Source organism: Eriocheir sinensis, unplaced genomic scaffold (assembly GCF_024679095.1).
Source record: "Eriocheir sinensis breed Jianghai 21 unplaced genomic scaffold, ASM2467909v1 Scaffold252, whole genome shotgun sequence".
NCBI lineage: Eukaryota > Metazoa > Arthropoda > Malacostraca > Decapoda > Varunidae > Eriocheir > Eriocheir sinensis.
In genome coordinates, this window is record NW_026111557.1 from 222,501 (window position 1) to 237,500 (window position 15,000).

The following is a 15,000-nucleotide window of genomic DNA, read 5'->3' on the forward strand; positions in this document are numbered from 1 at the left end:
CCCTTAAACTAATTTCTCGGTACCGCTTGTGTATCGGTACCAGATTTGGGACCGTTAGAAGCTGTTTTTGGTACCCTTAAACTAATTTCTCGGTACCACATTGTGTATCGGTACCAGATTTGGGACCGTTAGAAGCTGTTCTTGGTACCCTTAAACTAATTTCTCGGTACCGCTTGTGTATCGGTACCAGATTTGGGACCGTTAGAAGCTGTTCTTGGTACCCTTAAACTAATTTCTCGGTACCGCTTGTGTATCGGTACCAGATTTGGGACCATTAGAAGCTGTTTTTGGTACCCTTAAACTAATTTCTCGGTACCGCTTGTGTATCGGTACCAGATTTGGGACCATTAGAAGCTGTTTTTGGTACCCTTAAACTAATTTCTCGGTACCGCGGAGCTCAACCTTGACCCTCTCTTCATTAGACAGACAACAGCGTCCGGGTAGATAGGTGGGCAGTCTTGGGTCATCTACACCACTACTACTACTACTACTACTACTACTATTATTCCTACTACTACTACTACTACTACTACAAGGCAATGACTGAAAAATATCGGTTTGTGTCACCGGGCGGGGAGCGAACCCATTGTTTTGGACGCGCCACCGTCACGCTATGCACTCAGCCACCGCTACCCAAATGGCGTTGCGTGTTGGTTCAAAACGGAGCGCAGCGTTAAGATACGGAACGATTCTGTCTTTTAATGTATCGGATTCTAATGAGTGATTCTTTAGGTTCACGGTACAGAGGAAGGGTCACACTACCACCAGGGTCATAAAACTACTTCTAGAAATGCCCACAACTCCTAGGAAAGCCTTGGCAAATGTGTGTTTCCTTAGGTTCACGGTACAGAGGAAGGGTCACACTACCACCAGGGTCACAAAACTACCCCTGGAAATGCCCACAACTCTTAGGAAAGCCTTGCCAAATGTGTGTTTCCTTAGGTTCACGGTACAGAGGAAGGGTCACACTACCACCAGGGTCACAAAACTACCCCTGGAAATGCCCACAACTCCTAGGAAAGCCTTGGCAAATGTGTGTTTCCTTAGGTTCACGGTACAGAGGAAGGGTCACACTACCACCAGGGTCACAAAACTACCCCTGGAAATGCCCACAACTCCCACGAAAGCCTTGGCAAATGTGTGTTTCCTTAGGTTCACGGTACAGAGGAAGGGTCACACTACCACCAGGGTCACAAAACTACTTCTAGAAATGCCCACAACTCCTAGGAAAGCCTTGGCAAATGTGTGTTTCCTTAGGTTCACGGTACAGAGGAAGGGTCACACTACCACCAGGGTCATAAAACTACTTCTAGAAATGCCCACAACTCCTAGGAAAGCCTTGGCAAATGTGTGTTTCTTAGGTTCACGGTACAGAGGAAGGGTCACACTACCACCAGGGTCATAAACTACCCTGGAAATGCCCACAACTCCTAGGAAAGCCTTGGCAAATGTGTGTTTCCTTAGGTTCACGGTACAGAGGAAGGGTCACACTACCACCAGGGTCATAAAACTACCCCTGGAAATGCCCACAACTCCTAGGAAAGCCTTGGCAAATGTGTGTTTCCTTAGGTTCACGGTACAGAGGAAGGGTCACACTACCACCAGGGTCATTAAACTACCCCTGGAAATGCCCACAACTCCTAGGAAAGCCTTGTCAAATGTGTGTTTCCTTAGGTTCACGGTACAGAGGAAGGGTCACACTACCACCAGGGTCACAAAACTACCCCTGGAAATGCCCACAACTCTTAGGAAAGCCTTGGCAAATGTGTGTTTCCTTAGGTTCACGGTACAGAGGAAGGGTCACACTACCACCAGGGTCACAAAACTACCCCTGGAAATGCCCACAACTCCTAGGAAAGCCTTGGCAAATGTGTGTTTCCTTAGGTTCACGGTACAGAGGAAGGGTCACACTACCACCAGGGTCACAAAACTACCCTCTCATTTCACTCCCTCGTACGACCCCGTGTTTTAATTAAGGGACGGGTGGTCGTCCTATTTAAGCCCCGTTAAAACTGTGCCGGTCAGATGGAAGGAAATATTTAGAAGATTATATTTCGTTGTTTTTTACGAAAATTTTGGAATTAATTTTGCTCTTCCCAAATCTGGTACCGATACACAAGCGGTACCGAGAAATTAGTTTACGGGTACCAAAAACAGCTTCTAACGGTCCCAAATCTGGTACCGATACACATTGTGGTACCGAGAAATTAGTTTAAGGGTACCAAAAACAGCTTCTAACGGTCCCAAATCTGGTACCGATACACATTGTGGTACCGAGAAATTAGTTTAAGGGTACCAAAAACAGCTTCTAACGGTCCCAAATCTGGTACCGATACACAAAGCGATACCGAGAAAGTAGTTTACGGGTACCAAAAACATCTATCGGTCCCAAATCTGGTACCGATACACAATGCGGTACCGAGAAATTACTTTAAGGGTACCAAGAACAGCTCCTAATGGTCCCAAATCTGGTACCAATACACAAGCCTATTAGATTAAAGAAAATATTAAGAAAACTACTTTTTGGTGTTTTTATGAAAATTTTGAATCAACTTTTGTCAGATATTTTTTAACCGACCTTATTTCTCTGAGGGCAAGTTGGCAACCCCGTCTACCCAGGCCACAAGAAGAAGAGGAAGAGGAGGTGTAGCTTTTAAGGGGGGTGACTATCGTGCTGAAATAGTCCAATAGTAATAGTAATAGTAATAATTATAATTTTTTTTTTTTTTTAAGGTTTTCCTCGGAGATTCAAGACTACAATTACTACGCCCCGGACATCACCTTCTGAAAATAATAATAATAATAATAATAATAATAATAATAATAATAATAATAATAATAATAATAATAATAATAATAATAATAATAATAATGAGACTTTGAATATTTTATAGTATTTTATTTAAACCTGAGAGAGAGAGAGAGAGAGAGAGAGAGAGAGAGAGAGAGAGAGAGAGAGAGAGAGAGAGAGAGAGAGAGAGAGAGAGAGAGAGAGAGAAACACATACACAATAATAAAAATAACAATAACAACAACTACTACTACTACTACTACTACTACTACTACTACTACTACTACTACTACTACTACTACTACTACTACTACTACTACAATATTTCCTTATAAGTAAGTACTACAATTATTGATGCCAAGACTATCACAGAGACGGTAATAATAGTAATAGTAATAATAATAATAATAATAATAATAATAATAATAATAATAATAATAATAATAATAATAATAATAATAATAATATTTTCTTTATTTTCTTCTTCATTTTCCTTCTATTTCTCTTTCTTTCTTCTTTTTTTCTTCCTTTTTTCTTGTTTTTCAATACCTGGGTAGTGATGTTACACAGTCGAGCACCGAGGCAGCGCGCACCAGGTCCAGCCGGCCATTAGTACGCCAGAGTTCACGGCACAGAAATGGCCACCAGGGGGACCGAGTGTGTCAAGTCTCCTTCACACGGCGGCCTCCACGCGGCTCCTCCCGTACTTAGGCGCGGCACGGGAAAAAAACGTGACGATGTTTTACCGCGCCGCGCAGAGTGGTTCGTCACGGTCCGGCGGTTGGAGGTGTCGGCAGCCGTCCCTTCCTCCAGGCCGCGGTTTTTTCCCGTGTAAATCCTCTCCGGTCTTCCGTCCTGGGCCGTCAACGCTTCCACGCTACATCGACGCCCACAATACCTTTCCTCTCTTACCTTCACATCTTACATAGTGCAAATAGTTTACAATTACGTCCATGAGCCGAGTGGTCAAATGTCCCGTGGTTATCTGACGGCCCGGCGTCGTGTCGTGGGCGCGGCTCATACACGGCGGAAAAGTCGTAAGGATCTGACACGCGGGAACACTCCGGCTACACCGCGTCTCGCCCTGTTCACGACACTTAAAACACACTTACACAGCAACACATGAGTTCACAGCACACGCCGCTCCTAACACACACTTATATATTCTTGACAAATACTTAAACGGTTATTTTTTTTTTCTTATTTCCTAAACACACACGCAACATGCCCCTAACCTAATACTTTCTCTCTCTCTCTCTCTCTCTCTTGGGCAATGTAACTTCTCCGCGCACTGAGGCTTCGCGCACCTAACTCTTCAAACACTTCCTTTCTCTCTCTTTCTCTCTATCTCTCTCTCTCTTTCTCTTTCTATCCCTCTCTTTCTCTCTCTCCTTCAATATTCGGGCAATGTAACTTCTCCGCGCACTGAGGCTTAGCGCATCTAACCTAACCTAGCCTACCACCTCACTGATCCACTTCAAATACTTATAAATCTTCTTCCTTCCTTCCTTCCTTCCTTCCTTCCTCGCTTTTCTTTCTCTCCTTCAATATTTGGGCAATGTAACTTCTCCGCGCACTGAGGCTTCGCGCACCTAACTCACACCCTTCAAATACTTATAAATCTTCTTCCTTCCTTCCTTCCTTCCTTCCTTCCTCGCTTTTCTTTCTCTCCTTCAATATTTGGGCAATGTAACTTTTCCGCGCACTGAGGCTTCGCGCACCTAGCTCACACCCTTCAAATACTTATAAATCTTCTTCCTTCCTTCCTTCCTTCCTTCCCTCCTCGCTTTTCTTTCTCTCCTTCAATATTTGGGCAATGTAACTTCTCCGCGCACTGAGGCTTCGCGCACCTAACTCACACCCTTCAAATACTTATAAATCTTCTTCCTTCCTTCCTTCCTTCCTTCCCTCCTCGCTTTTCTTTCTTTCCTTCAATATTCGGGCAATGTAACTTCTCCGCGCACTGAGGCTTCGCGCACCTAACCTATCCTACCACCTCACTGATCCACTTCAAATACTTATAAATCTTCTTCCTTCCTTCCTTCCTTCCCTCCTCGCTTTTCTTTCTTTCCTTCAATATTTGGGCAATGTAACTTCTCCGCGCACTGAGGCTTCGCGCACCTGACCTAACCTTTCAAACACTTCCTTTCTCTCTCTTTCTCTCTATCTCTCTCTCTTTCTCTTTCTATCCTTCTCTTTCTCTCTCTCCTTCAGTATTTGGGCAATGTAACTTCTCCGCGCACTGAGGCTTCGCGCACCTGACCTAGCCTTTCAAACACTTCCTTTCTCTCTCTTTCTCTCTCTCTTTCTCTTTCTATCCTTCTCTTTCTCTCTTTCCTTCAATATTCGGGCAATGTAACTTCTCCGCGCACTGAGGCTTCGCGCACCTAACCTAGCCTTTCAAACACTTCCTTCTCTCTCTCTCTTTCTCTTTCTATCCTTCTCTTTCTCTCTCTCCTTCAGTATTTGGGCAATGTAACTTCTCCGCGCACTGAGGCTTCGCGCACCTAACACTCACCCTTCAAATACTTATAAATCTTCTTCCTTCCTTCCTTCCTTCCTTCCTTCCTCGCTTTTCTTTCTCTCCTTCAATATTCGGGCAATGTAACTTCTCCGCGCACTGAGGCTTCGCGCACCTAACCTAGCCTACCACCTCACTAATCCACTTCAAATACTTCACAATCTTCGTGTAGAGACCAGGACTACCAACACGACCACAGCCTTTACCCCAAGACGTAATACCTAACAAAAAACTCTCACTACTACTACTACTACTACTACTACCAATACTACTACTACTTGTACACACTAATGGGCCCCCGCTATCACCCGTACAAGTGTCAATGGTACCGTTCAGGTCACCCGCGCATAGCATTCCTGTAGTGACCTCGTCCCTCGAGTACTTGTTGGACCCCACGCACGTCTCCGATGGGTACAAGCTGACGTGTCCCCCGCGTGGTGTGTCCTGTTCAGAAGACATGTGTTAGGGGGGGGGGGGGTTATATGTGTTAGGGGGGTGTTGGGAGTGTTACTATTGGAATTAGAACACTTGTTAACCTAGTATTTCATATCCCACATAGCTACTTATGATAATACTACTACTACTATTACTACAACTACTACTACTACTTATATGGAGAGTGGGAGAGTCTTTGAAGTGTTACCATTGGATTTAGAACACTTGTTAACCTAGTATTTCATATCCCACATAGCTACTTATGATAATACTACTACTACTATTACTACTACTACTACTTATATGGAGAGTGGGAGAGTCTTAGGAGTGTTACCATTGGATTTAGAACACTTGTTAACCTAGTATTTCATATCCCACATGGCTACTTATGATCATACTACTACTACAATTACTACTACTACTACTACTACTACTTATATGGAGAGTGGGAGAGTCTTAGGAGTGTTATCATTGGATTTAGAACACTTATTTACCGAGTATTTTATATCCCACATTGCTACTTATGATAATACTACTACTACTATTACTACAACTGCTACTACTACTTATATGGAGAGTGGGAGAGTCTTTGAAGTGTTACCATTGGATTTAGAACACTTGTTAACCTAGTATTTCATATCCCACATGGCTACTTATGATCATACTACTACTACTAATACCACTACTACTACTACTTATATGGAATGTGGGAGAGTGTTAGAAGTGTTACCATTGGATTTAGAACACATATTAACCTAGTATTTCATATATCGCATTGCTACTTATAATCATACTACTACTACTATTACTACAACTACTACTAATACTTATATGGAGAGTGGGAGAGTCTTAGAAGTGTTACCATTGGATTTAGAACACTTATTAACCGAGTATTTCATATATCGCATTGCTACTTATGATCATACTACTACTACTATTACTACTACTACTACTACTACTACTACAACTACTACTACTACTGCTAGATATAGAAGTATCCTTAACCCACTACTTCATACCCTACATGGCTAGTCAGGAACATTCACCTACTACTACTACTACTACTACTACTACTACTACTATTACTACTACTACTACTTACATGGGGAATAGGCGGGGAGCGCTCCGATAGTGTCCCCCAGCCTACGATAGTGCAGGATAGTTCATGGTAGTTATGGTAGTCCAGTCCATACTTATTTGGGTCTGGTAGGCAGGCTGGTTGGACGAAGTGGTTGAATCTGTAAAGTAATAAGTAGTAGTACTCTTATAAGTAGGATTGGTAGTAGGTGGGTGGTGGTAGTTAAGGTTGTGTGGTATGGGATATTAGGTTTAAGTGGTCCCTGATTCTCGTGGTGATAGTTTTAGTAGTGTAGGGATAGTAGTAGTAGTAGTAGTAGTAGTAGTAGTAGTAGTTACCTGATTCTTTCCTCCAATTTAAGTATCGCCAAATCGTTGTTGAATTCCGTCGTGACGTCGAAGTGAGGATGAACAAACAGCTTGTCTATGTTGAAATCCTGAAAAACACCCAAAAAATAATCATGAATCTGTTTGTTTAAGGTTTGTTTTCAAGGGGTTCCATTTGTCCTGTTTGTGTATGCGTTTGTGTGTGTGTAGAGGGGTTGTGTGTGCGTGTTTGTGCGGGGTCTGGTGTTTGTGGCGCTGTTTGTTTGTGAGGAAATCGTGTTTGTGTGAAAATGTGTGTGGGAAAATTTGGTTAAGGGAGATATGAACGTGTTTGTTTAAGGGCCTGTTTTCAAGGGGTTCCGTTTGTCTTGTTTGTGTATGCGTTTGTGTGTGTGTAGAGGGGTTGTGTGTGCGTGTTTGTGCGGGGTCTGGTGTTTGTGGCGCTGTTTGTTTGTGAGAAAATCGTGTTTGTGTGAAAATGTGTGTGGGAAAATTTGGTTAAGGGAGATATGAATGTGTTTGTTTAATGGCCTGTTTTCAAGGGGTTTAGTTTGTCCTGTTTGTGTATGCGTTTGTGTGTGTGTAGAGGGGTTGTGTGTGCGTGTTTGTGCGGGGTCTGGTGTTTGTGGCGGTGTTTGTTTGTGAGAAAATCGTGTTTGTGTGAGATGGAGTGAAGGAAAAATTGGCTTGAGGGAGACATGAATGTGTTTGGTTAATGTGTGTTTTGAAAAGGTTGTGTTTGATCTGTGTGTGTGTGCGTTTGTGTGTGTGTAGAGGGGTTATGTGTGCGTGTTTGTGCGGGGTCTGGTGTTTGTGGCGCTGTTTGTTTGTGAGAAAATCGTGTTTGTGTGAAAATGTATGTGGGAAAATTTGGTTAAGGGAGACATGAATGTGTTTGTTTAAGACGTGTTTTCAAGGGGTTCCGTTTGCCCTGTTTGTTTGTGCGTTTGTGTGTGTGTAGAGAGGTTATGTGTGCGTGTTTGTGCGGTGTCTGGTGTTTGTGGCTCTGTTTGTTTGCCTGGAAATCGTGTTTGTGTGAGATGGAGTTAAGAAAAAATTGGGTTGAGAGAGACATGAATGTGTTTGGTTAATGTGTGTTTTGAAAAGGTTGTGTTTGTTCTGCGTGTGTGTGCGTTTGTGTGTGTGTAGAGGGGTCATGTGTGGGTGTTTGTGCGGAGTCTGGTGTTTGTGGCGGTGCTTGTTTGCCTGGAAATCGCGTTTGTGTGCGAAGGAGTGAACAAAAATTTGAGGTGAGGGAGACATGAATGTGTTTGTTTAAGACGTGTTTTCAAGGGGTTCCGTTTGTCCTGTTTGTGTATGCGTTTGTGTGTGTGTAGAGGGGTTATGTGTGCGTGTTTGTGCGGGGTCTGGTGTTTGTGGCGCTGTTTGTTTGCTTGGAAATTGTGTTTGTGTGCGAGGAAGTGAACAAAAATTTGGGCCAGAGAGACATGAATGTGTTTGGTTAATGTGTGTTTTCGAAGGGTTGTGTTTGACCTGTTTGTGTATGCGTTTGTGTGTGTGTAGAGGGGTTGTGTGTGCGTGTTTGTGCGGGGTCTGGTGTTTGTGGCGGTGTTTGTTTGTGAGAAAATCGTGTTTGTGTGAGGTGGAGTGAAGAAAAAATTGGGTTAAGGGAGACATGAATGTGTTTGGTTAATGTGTGTTTTGAAAAGGTTGTGTTTGTTCTGTGTGTGTGGGCGTTTGTGTGTGTGTAGAGTGGTTGTGTGTGCGTGTTTGTGCGGGGTCTGGTGTTTGTGGCTCTGTTTGTTTGCCTGGAAATTGCGTTTGTGTGCGAGGAAGTGAACAAAAATTTGGGCTCTGGGAGACATGAATGTGTTTGATTAATGTGTGTTTTCGAAGGGTTGTGTTTGTTCTCTGTGTCTGTGCGTTTGTTTGTGTGTAGAGGGGTTGTGTGTGCGTGTTTGTGCGGGGTCTGGTGTTTGTGGCGCTGTTTGTTTGTGAGAAAATCGTGTTTGTGTGAAAATGTATGAGGGAAAATTTGGTTAAGGGAGATATGAATGTGTTTGTTTAAGGGCCTGTTTTCAAGGGGTTCCGTTTGTCCTGTTTGTGTATGCGTTTGTGTGTGTGTAGAGGGGTTGTGTGTGCGTGTTTGTGCGGGGTCTGGTGTTTGTGGCTCTGTTTGTTTGCCTGGAAATCGTGTTTGTGTGAGATGGACTGAAGAAAAAATTGGGTTGAGGGAGACATGAATGTGTTTGCTTAATGTGTGTTTTGAAAAGGTTGTGTTTGTTCTGTGTGTGTGTGCGTTTGTTTGTGTGTAGAGGGGTTGTGTGTGCGTGTTTTTGCGGGGTGTGGTGTTTGTGGCGCTGTTTGTTTGTGAGAAAATCGTGTTTGTGTGAAAATGTGTGTGGGAAAATTTGGTTAAGGGAGATATGAATGTGTTTGGTAAATGTGTGTTTTCGAAGGGTTCTGTTTGTCCTGTTTGTGTGTGCGTTTGTGTGTGTGTAGAGGGGTTGTGTGTGCGTGTTTGTGCGGGGTCTGGTGTTTGTGGCGCTGTTTTTTTGCCTGGAAATCGTGTTTGTGTGAAAATTTGTGTGGGAAAATTTGGTTAAGGGAGATATGAATGTGTTTGTTTAATACGTGTTTTCAAGGAGTTCCGTTTACCCTGTTTGTTTGTGCGTTTGTGTGTGTGTAGAGGGGTTATGTGTGCGTGTTTGTGCGGTGTCTGGTGTTTGTGGCTCTGTTTGTTTGCCTGGAAATTGTGTTTGTGTGAGATGGAGTTAAGAAAAAATTGGGTTGAGGGAGACATGAATGTGTTTGGTTAATGTGTGTTTTGAAAAGGTTGTGTTTGTTCTGTGTGTGTGTGCGTTTGTGTGTGTGTAGAGGGGTTGTGTGTGCGTGTTTGTGCGGAGTCTGGTGTTTGTGGCGCTGTTTGTTTGTGAGAAAATCGTGTTTGTGTGAAAATGTGTGTGGGAAAATTTGGTTAAGGGAGACATGATTGTGTTTGGTTAATGTGTGTTTTCGAAGGGTTGTGTTTGACCTGTTTGTGTATGCGTTTGTGTGTGTGTAGAGGGGTTGTGTGTGCGTGTTTGTGCGGGGTCTGGTGTTTGTGGCGCTGTTTGTTTGTGAGAAAATCGTGTTTGTGTGAAAATGTGTGTGGGAAAATTTGGTTAAGGGAGACATGAATGTGTTTGTTTAATGGCCTGTTTTCAAGGGGTTTAGTTTGCCCTGTTTGTGTATGCGTTTGTGTGTGTGTAGAGGGGTTGTGTGTGCGTGTTTGTGCGGGGTCTGGTGTTTGTGGCCCTGTTTGTTTGCCTGGAAATCGTGTTTGTGTCCGATGGAGTGAAGAAAAAATTGGGTTGAGGGAGACATGAATGTGTTTGGTTAATGTGTGTTTTGAAAAGGTTGTGTTTGTTCTGTGTGTGTGTGCGTTTGTGTGTGTGTAGAGGGGTTGTGTGTGCGTGTTTGTGCGGGGTCGGGTGTTTGTGGCGGTGTTTGTTTGCTTGGAAATCATGTTTGTGTGAGATGGAGTAAAGAAAAAATTGGGTTAAGGGAGATTTGAATGTGTTTGTTTAATGTGTGTTTTCGAAGGGTTGTGTTTGACCTGTTTGTGTATGCGTTTGTGTGTGTGTAGAGGGGTTGTGTGTGCGTGTTTGCGCGGGGTGTGGTGTTTGTGGCGCTGTTTGTTTGCCTGGAAATTGTGTTTGTGTGAGATGGAGTTAAGAAAAAATTGGGTTGAGAGAGACATGAATGTGTTTGGTTAATGTGTGTTTTGAAAAGGTTGTGTTTGTTCTGTGTGTTTGTGCGTTTGTGTGTGTGTAGAGGGGTTGTGTGTGCGTGTTTGTGCGGGGTCTGGTGTTTGTGGCGCTGTTTGTTTGCCTGGAAATTGTGTTTGTGTGCGAGGAAGTGAACAAAAATTTGGGCCAGGGAGACATGAATGTGTTTGGGTAATGTGTGTTTTCAAGAGGTTCCGTTTGCCCTGTTTGTGTATGCGTTTGTGTGTGTGTAGAGGGGTTGTGTGTGCGTGTTTGTGCGGAGTCTGGTGTTTGTGGCGTTGTTTGTTTGCGAGAAAATCGTGCTTGTGTGAAAATGTATGTGGGAAAATTTAGTTAAGGGAGATATGAATGTGTTTGTTTAAGGGCCTGTTTTCAAGGGGTTCCGTTTGTCCTGTTTGTGTATGCGTTTGTGTATGTGTAGAGGGGTTGTGTGTGCGTGTTTGTGCGGGGTGTGGTGTTTGTGGCGCTGTTTGTTTGTGAGAAAATCGTGTTTGTGTGAAAATGTATGTGGGAAAATTTGGTTAAAGGAGATATGAATGTGTTTGTTTAAGACGTGTTTTCAAGGGGCTCCGTTTGTCCTGTTTGTGTATGCGTTTGTGTGTATGTAGAGGGGTTATGTGTGCGTGTTTGTGCGGGGTCTGGTGTTTGTGGCTCTGTTAGTTTGCCTGGAAATTGCGTTTGTGTGCGAGGAAGTGAACAAAAATTTGGGCTCTGGGAGACATGAATGTGTTTGATTAATGTGTGTTTTCGAAGGGTTGTGTTTGTTCTCTGTGTCTGTGCGTTTGTTTGTGTGTAGAGGGGTCGTGTGTGCGTGTTTGTGCGGCGTCTGGTGTTTGTGGCGGTGTTTGTTTGTGAGAAAATCGTGTTTGTGTGAAAATGTTTGTGGGAAAATTTGGTTAATGGAGATATGAATGTGTTTGTTTAAGACGTGTTTTCAAGGGGTTCCGTTTACCCTGTTTGTTTGTGCGTTTGTGTGTGTGTAGAGGGGTTATGTGTGCGTGTTTGTGCGGTGTCTGGTGTTTGTGGCTCTGTTTGTTTGCCTGGAAATTGTGTTTGTGTGAGATGGAGTTAAGAAAAAATTGGGTTGAGGGAGACATGAATGTGTTTGGTTAATGTGTGTTTTGAAAAGGTTGTGTTTGTTCTGTGTGTGTGTGCGTTTGTGTGTGTGTAGAGGGGTTGTGTGTGCGTGTTTGTGCGGGGTCTGGTGTTTGTGGCGCTGTTTGTTTGTGAGAAAATCGTGTTTGTGTGAAAATGTGTGTGGGAAAATTTGGTTAAGGGAGATATGAATGTGTTTGGTTAATGTGTGTTTTCGAAGGGTTCTGTTTGTCCTGTTTGTGTGTGCGTTTGTGTGTGTGTAGAGGGGTTGTGTGTGCGTGTTTGTGCGGCGTCTGGTGTTTGTGGCGCTGTTTTTTTGCCTGGAAATCGTGTTTGTGTGAAAATTTGTGTGGGAAAATTTGGTTAAGGGAGATATGAATGTGTTTGTTTAAGACGTGTTTTCAAGGAGTTCCGTTTACCCTGTTTGTTTGTGCGTTTGTGTGTGTGTAGAGGGGTTATGTATGCGTGTTTGTGCGGTGTCTGGTGTTTGTGGCTCTGTTTGTTTGCCTGGAAATCGTGTTTGTGTCCGATGGAGTTAAGAAAAAATTGGGTTGAGGGAGACATGAATGTGTTTGGTTAATGTGTGTTTTGAAAAGGTTGTGTTTGTTCTGTGTGTGTGTGCGTTTGTGTGTGTGTAGAGGGGTTGTGTGTGCGTGTTTGTGCGGAGTCTGGTGTTTGTGGCGCTGTTTGTTTGCCTGGAAATTGTGTTTGTGTGCGAGGAAGTGAACAAAAATTTGGGCCAGAGAGACATGAATGTGTTTGGTTAATGTGTGTTTTCGAAGGGTTGTGTTTGTCCTGTTTGTGTGTGCGTTTGTGTGTGTGTAGAGGGGTTGTGTGTGCGTGTTTGTGCGGGGTCTGGTGTTTGTGGCGGTGTTTGTTTGCTTGGAAATCATGTTTGTGTGAGATGGAGTAAAGAAAAAAATTGGGTTGAGGGAGATTTGAATGTGTTTGTTTAATGTGTGTTTTCGAAGGGTTGTGTTTGATCTGTTTGTGTATGCGTTTGTGTGTGTGTAGAGGGGTTGTGTGTGCGTGGTTGTGCGGGGTCTGGTGTTTGTGGCGCTGTTTGTTTGCCTGGAAATTGTGTTTGTGTGCGAGGAAGTGAACAAAAATTTGGGCCAGGGAGACATGAATGTGTTTGGGTAATGTGTGTTTTCAAGAGGTTCCGTTTGCCCTGTTTGTGTATGCGTTTGTGTGTGTGTAGAGGGGTTGTGTGTGCGTGTTTGTGCGGGGTCTGGTGTTTGTGGCGCTGTTTGTTTGCTTGGAAATCGTGTTTGTGTGAGATGGAGTGAAGAAAAAATTGGGTTAAGGGAGACATGAATGTGTTTGGTTAATGTGTGTTTTGAAAAGGTTGTGTTTGTTCTGTGTGTGTGTGCGTTTGTGTGTGTGTAGAGGGGTCATATGTGGGTGTTTGTGCGGGGTCTGGTGTTTGTGGCGGTGTTTGTTTGTGAGAAAATTGTGTTTGTGTGAAAATGTATGTGGGAAAATTTGGTTAATGGAGACAGAATGTGTTTGTTTAAGACGTGTTTTCAAGGGGTTCCGTTTACCCTGTTTGTTTGTGCGTTTGTGTGTGTGTAGAGGGGTTATGTGTGCGTGTTTGTGCGGGGTCTGGTGTTTGTGGCGCTGTTTGTTTGCTTGGAAATTGTGTTTGTGTGCGAGGAAGTGAACAAAAATTTGGGCCAGAGAGACATGAATGTGTTTGGTTAATGTGTGTTTTCGAAGGGTTGTGTTTGTCCTGTTTGTGTGTGCGTTTGTGTGTGTGTAGAGGGGTAGTGTGTGCGTGTTTGTGCGGCGTCTGGTGTTTGTGGCGCTGTTTTTTTGCCTGGAAATCGTGTTTGTGTGAAAATTTGTGTGGGAAAATTTGGTTAAGGGAGATATGAATGTGTTTGTTTAAGACGTGTTTTCAAGGGGTTCCGTTTACCCTGTTTGTTTGTGCGTTTGTGTGTGTGTAGAGGGATTATGTGTGCGTGGTTGTGCGGTGTCTGGTGTTTGTGGCTCTGTTTGTTTGCCTGGAAATTGTGTTTGTGTGAGATGGAGTTAAGAAAAAATTGGGTTGAGGGAGACATGAATGTGTTTGGTTAATGTGTGTTTTGAAAAGGTTGTGTTTGTTCTGTGTGTGTGTGCGTTTGTGTGTGTGTAGAGGGGTCATATGTGGGTGTTTGTGCGGAGTCTGGTGTTTGTGGCGCTGTTTGTTTGCCTGGAAATCGCGTTTGTGTGCGAAGGAGTGAACAAAAATTTGAGGTGAGGGAGACATGAATGTGTTTGTTTAAGACGTGTTTTCAAGGGGTTCCGTTTGCCCTGTTTGTTTGTGCGTTTGTGTGTGTGTAGAGGGGTTCTGTGTGCGTGTTTGTGCGGAGTCTGGTGTTTGTGGCGCTGTTTGTTTGCCTGGAAATCGTGTTTGTGTGCGAGGGAGTGAACAAAAATTTGGGCCAGGGAGACATGAATGTGTTTGGGTAATGTGTGTTTTGAAGGGGTTCCGTTTGCCCTGTTTGTGTATGCGTTTGTGTGTGTGTAGAGGGGTTGTGTGTGCGTGTTTGTGCTAAGTCTGGTGTTTGTGGCGCTGTTTGTTTGCCTGGAAATCGTGTTTGTGTCCGAGGGAGTGAAGAAAAATTTGGGCCAAGGAGATATGAATGGGCCCAGTGTCTGTGGGGGAAGAAACATATTCCCTAATGTGGTGTAGTGTGGCTGGGTGTGGTGTGAGGTGTAGTGTGGCTGAGTGTGGTGTGAGGTGTGGTGTGAGGTATGGTGTGGCTGGGTATAGCGTGGCTTGGTGGAATGTCCCAGCGCCATACCAGGCTCTCAATGATGATATAATTTATATACACATTTTTTTCCGAGCTCTCTCTCACACAAACACGATTTTCTCACAAACCTACAGCGCCACAAACACCAGACTCCGCACAAACACGCACACACAACCCCTCTACATACACACAAACGCACACACACACAGAACAAACACAACCCCTTCAAAACACACATTAACCAAACACATTTACATATCAACACACAAATTTTTTCTGCGC

At 43.8% G+C, this 15,000-nt stretch overlaps 1 protein-coding gene and 1 long non-coding RNA gene across 2 annotated transcripts in view; one reads left to right on the forward strand and one right to left on the reverse strand.

The window, feature by feature from the left end:
- The first annotated feature begins 559 nt into the window (after positions 1-559).
- On the forward strand, positions 560-2,083 carry LOC126991262 (uncharacterized). The gene is made up of 3 exons (XR_007745350.1): positions 560-837; positions 943-1,047; positions 1,465-2,083. It is a non-coding gene; the product is annotated as an uncharacterized LOC126991262 (long non-coding RNA).
- An 875-nt stretch (positions 2,084-2,958) lies between these two features.
- Positions 2,959-15,000, reverse strand: part of LOC126991248 (salivary plasminogen activator gamma-like) — a 19,225-nt gene continuing 7,183 nt past the window's right edge. Inside the window, exons 3-7 of the mRNA XM_050850026.1 lie at positions 7,164-7,261; positions 6,850-6,985; positions 5,299-5,756; positions 4,913-5,178; positions 2,959-4,770 (exon numbers count right to left, since the gene is read on the reverse strand). Coding sequence (XP_050705983.1) covers positions 5,433-5,756; positions 6,850-6,985; positions 7,164-7,261 — 558 coding nt within the window. The 3' untranslated portion in view covers positions 2,959-4,770; positions 4,913-5,178; positions 5,299-5,432. The remainder of the gene's footprint in view (positions 4,771-4,912; positions 5,179-5,298; positions 5,757-6,849; positions 6,986-7,163; positions 7,262-15,000) is intronic.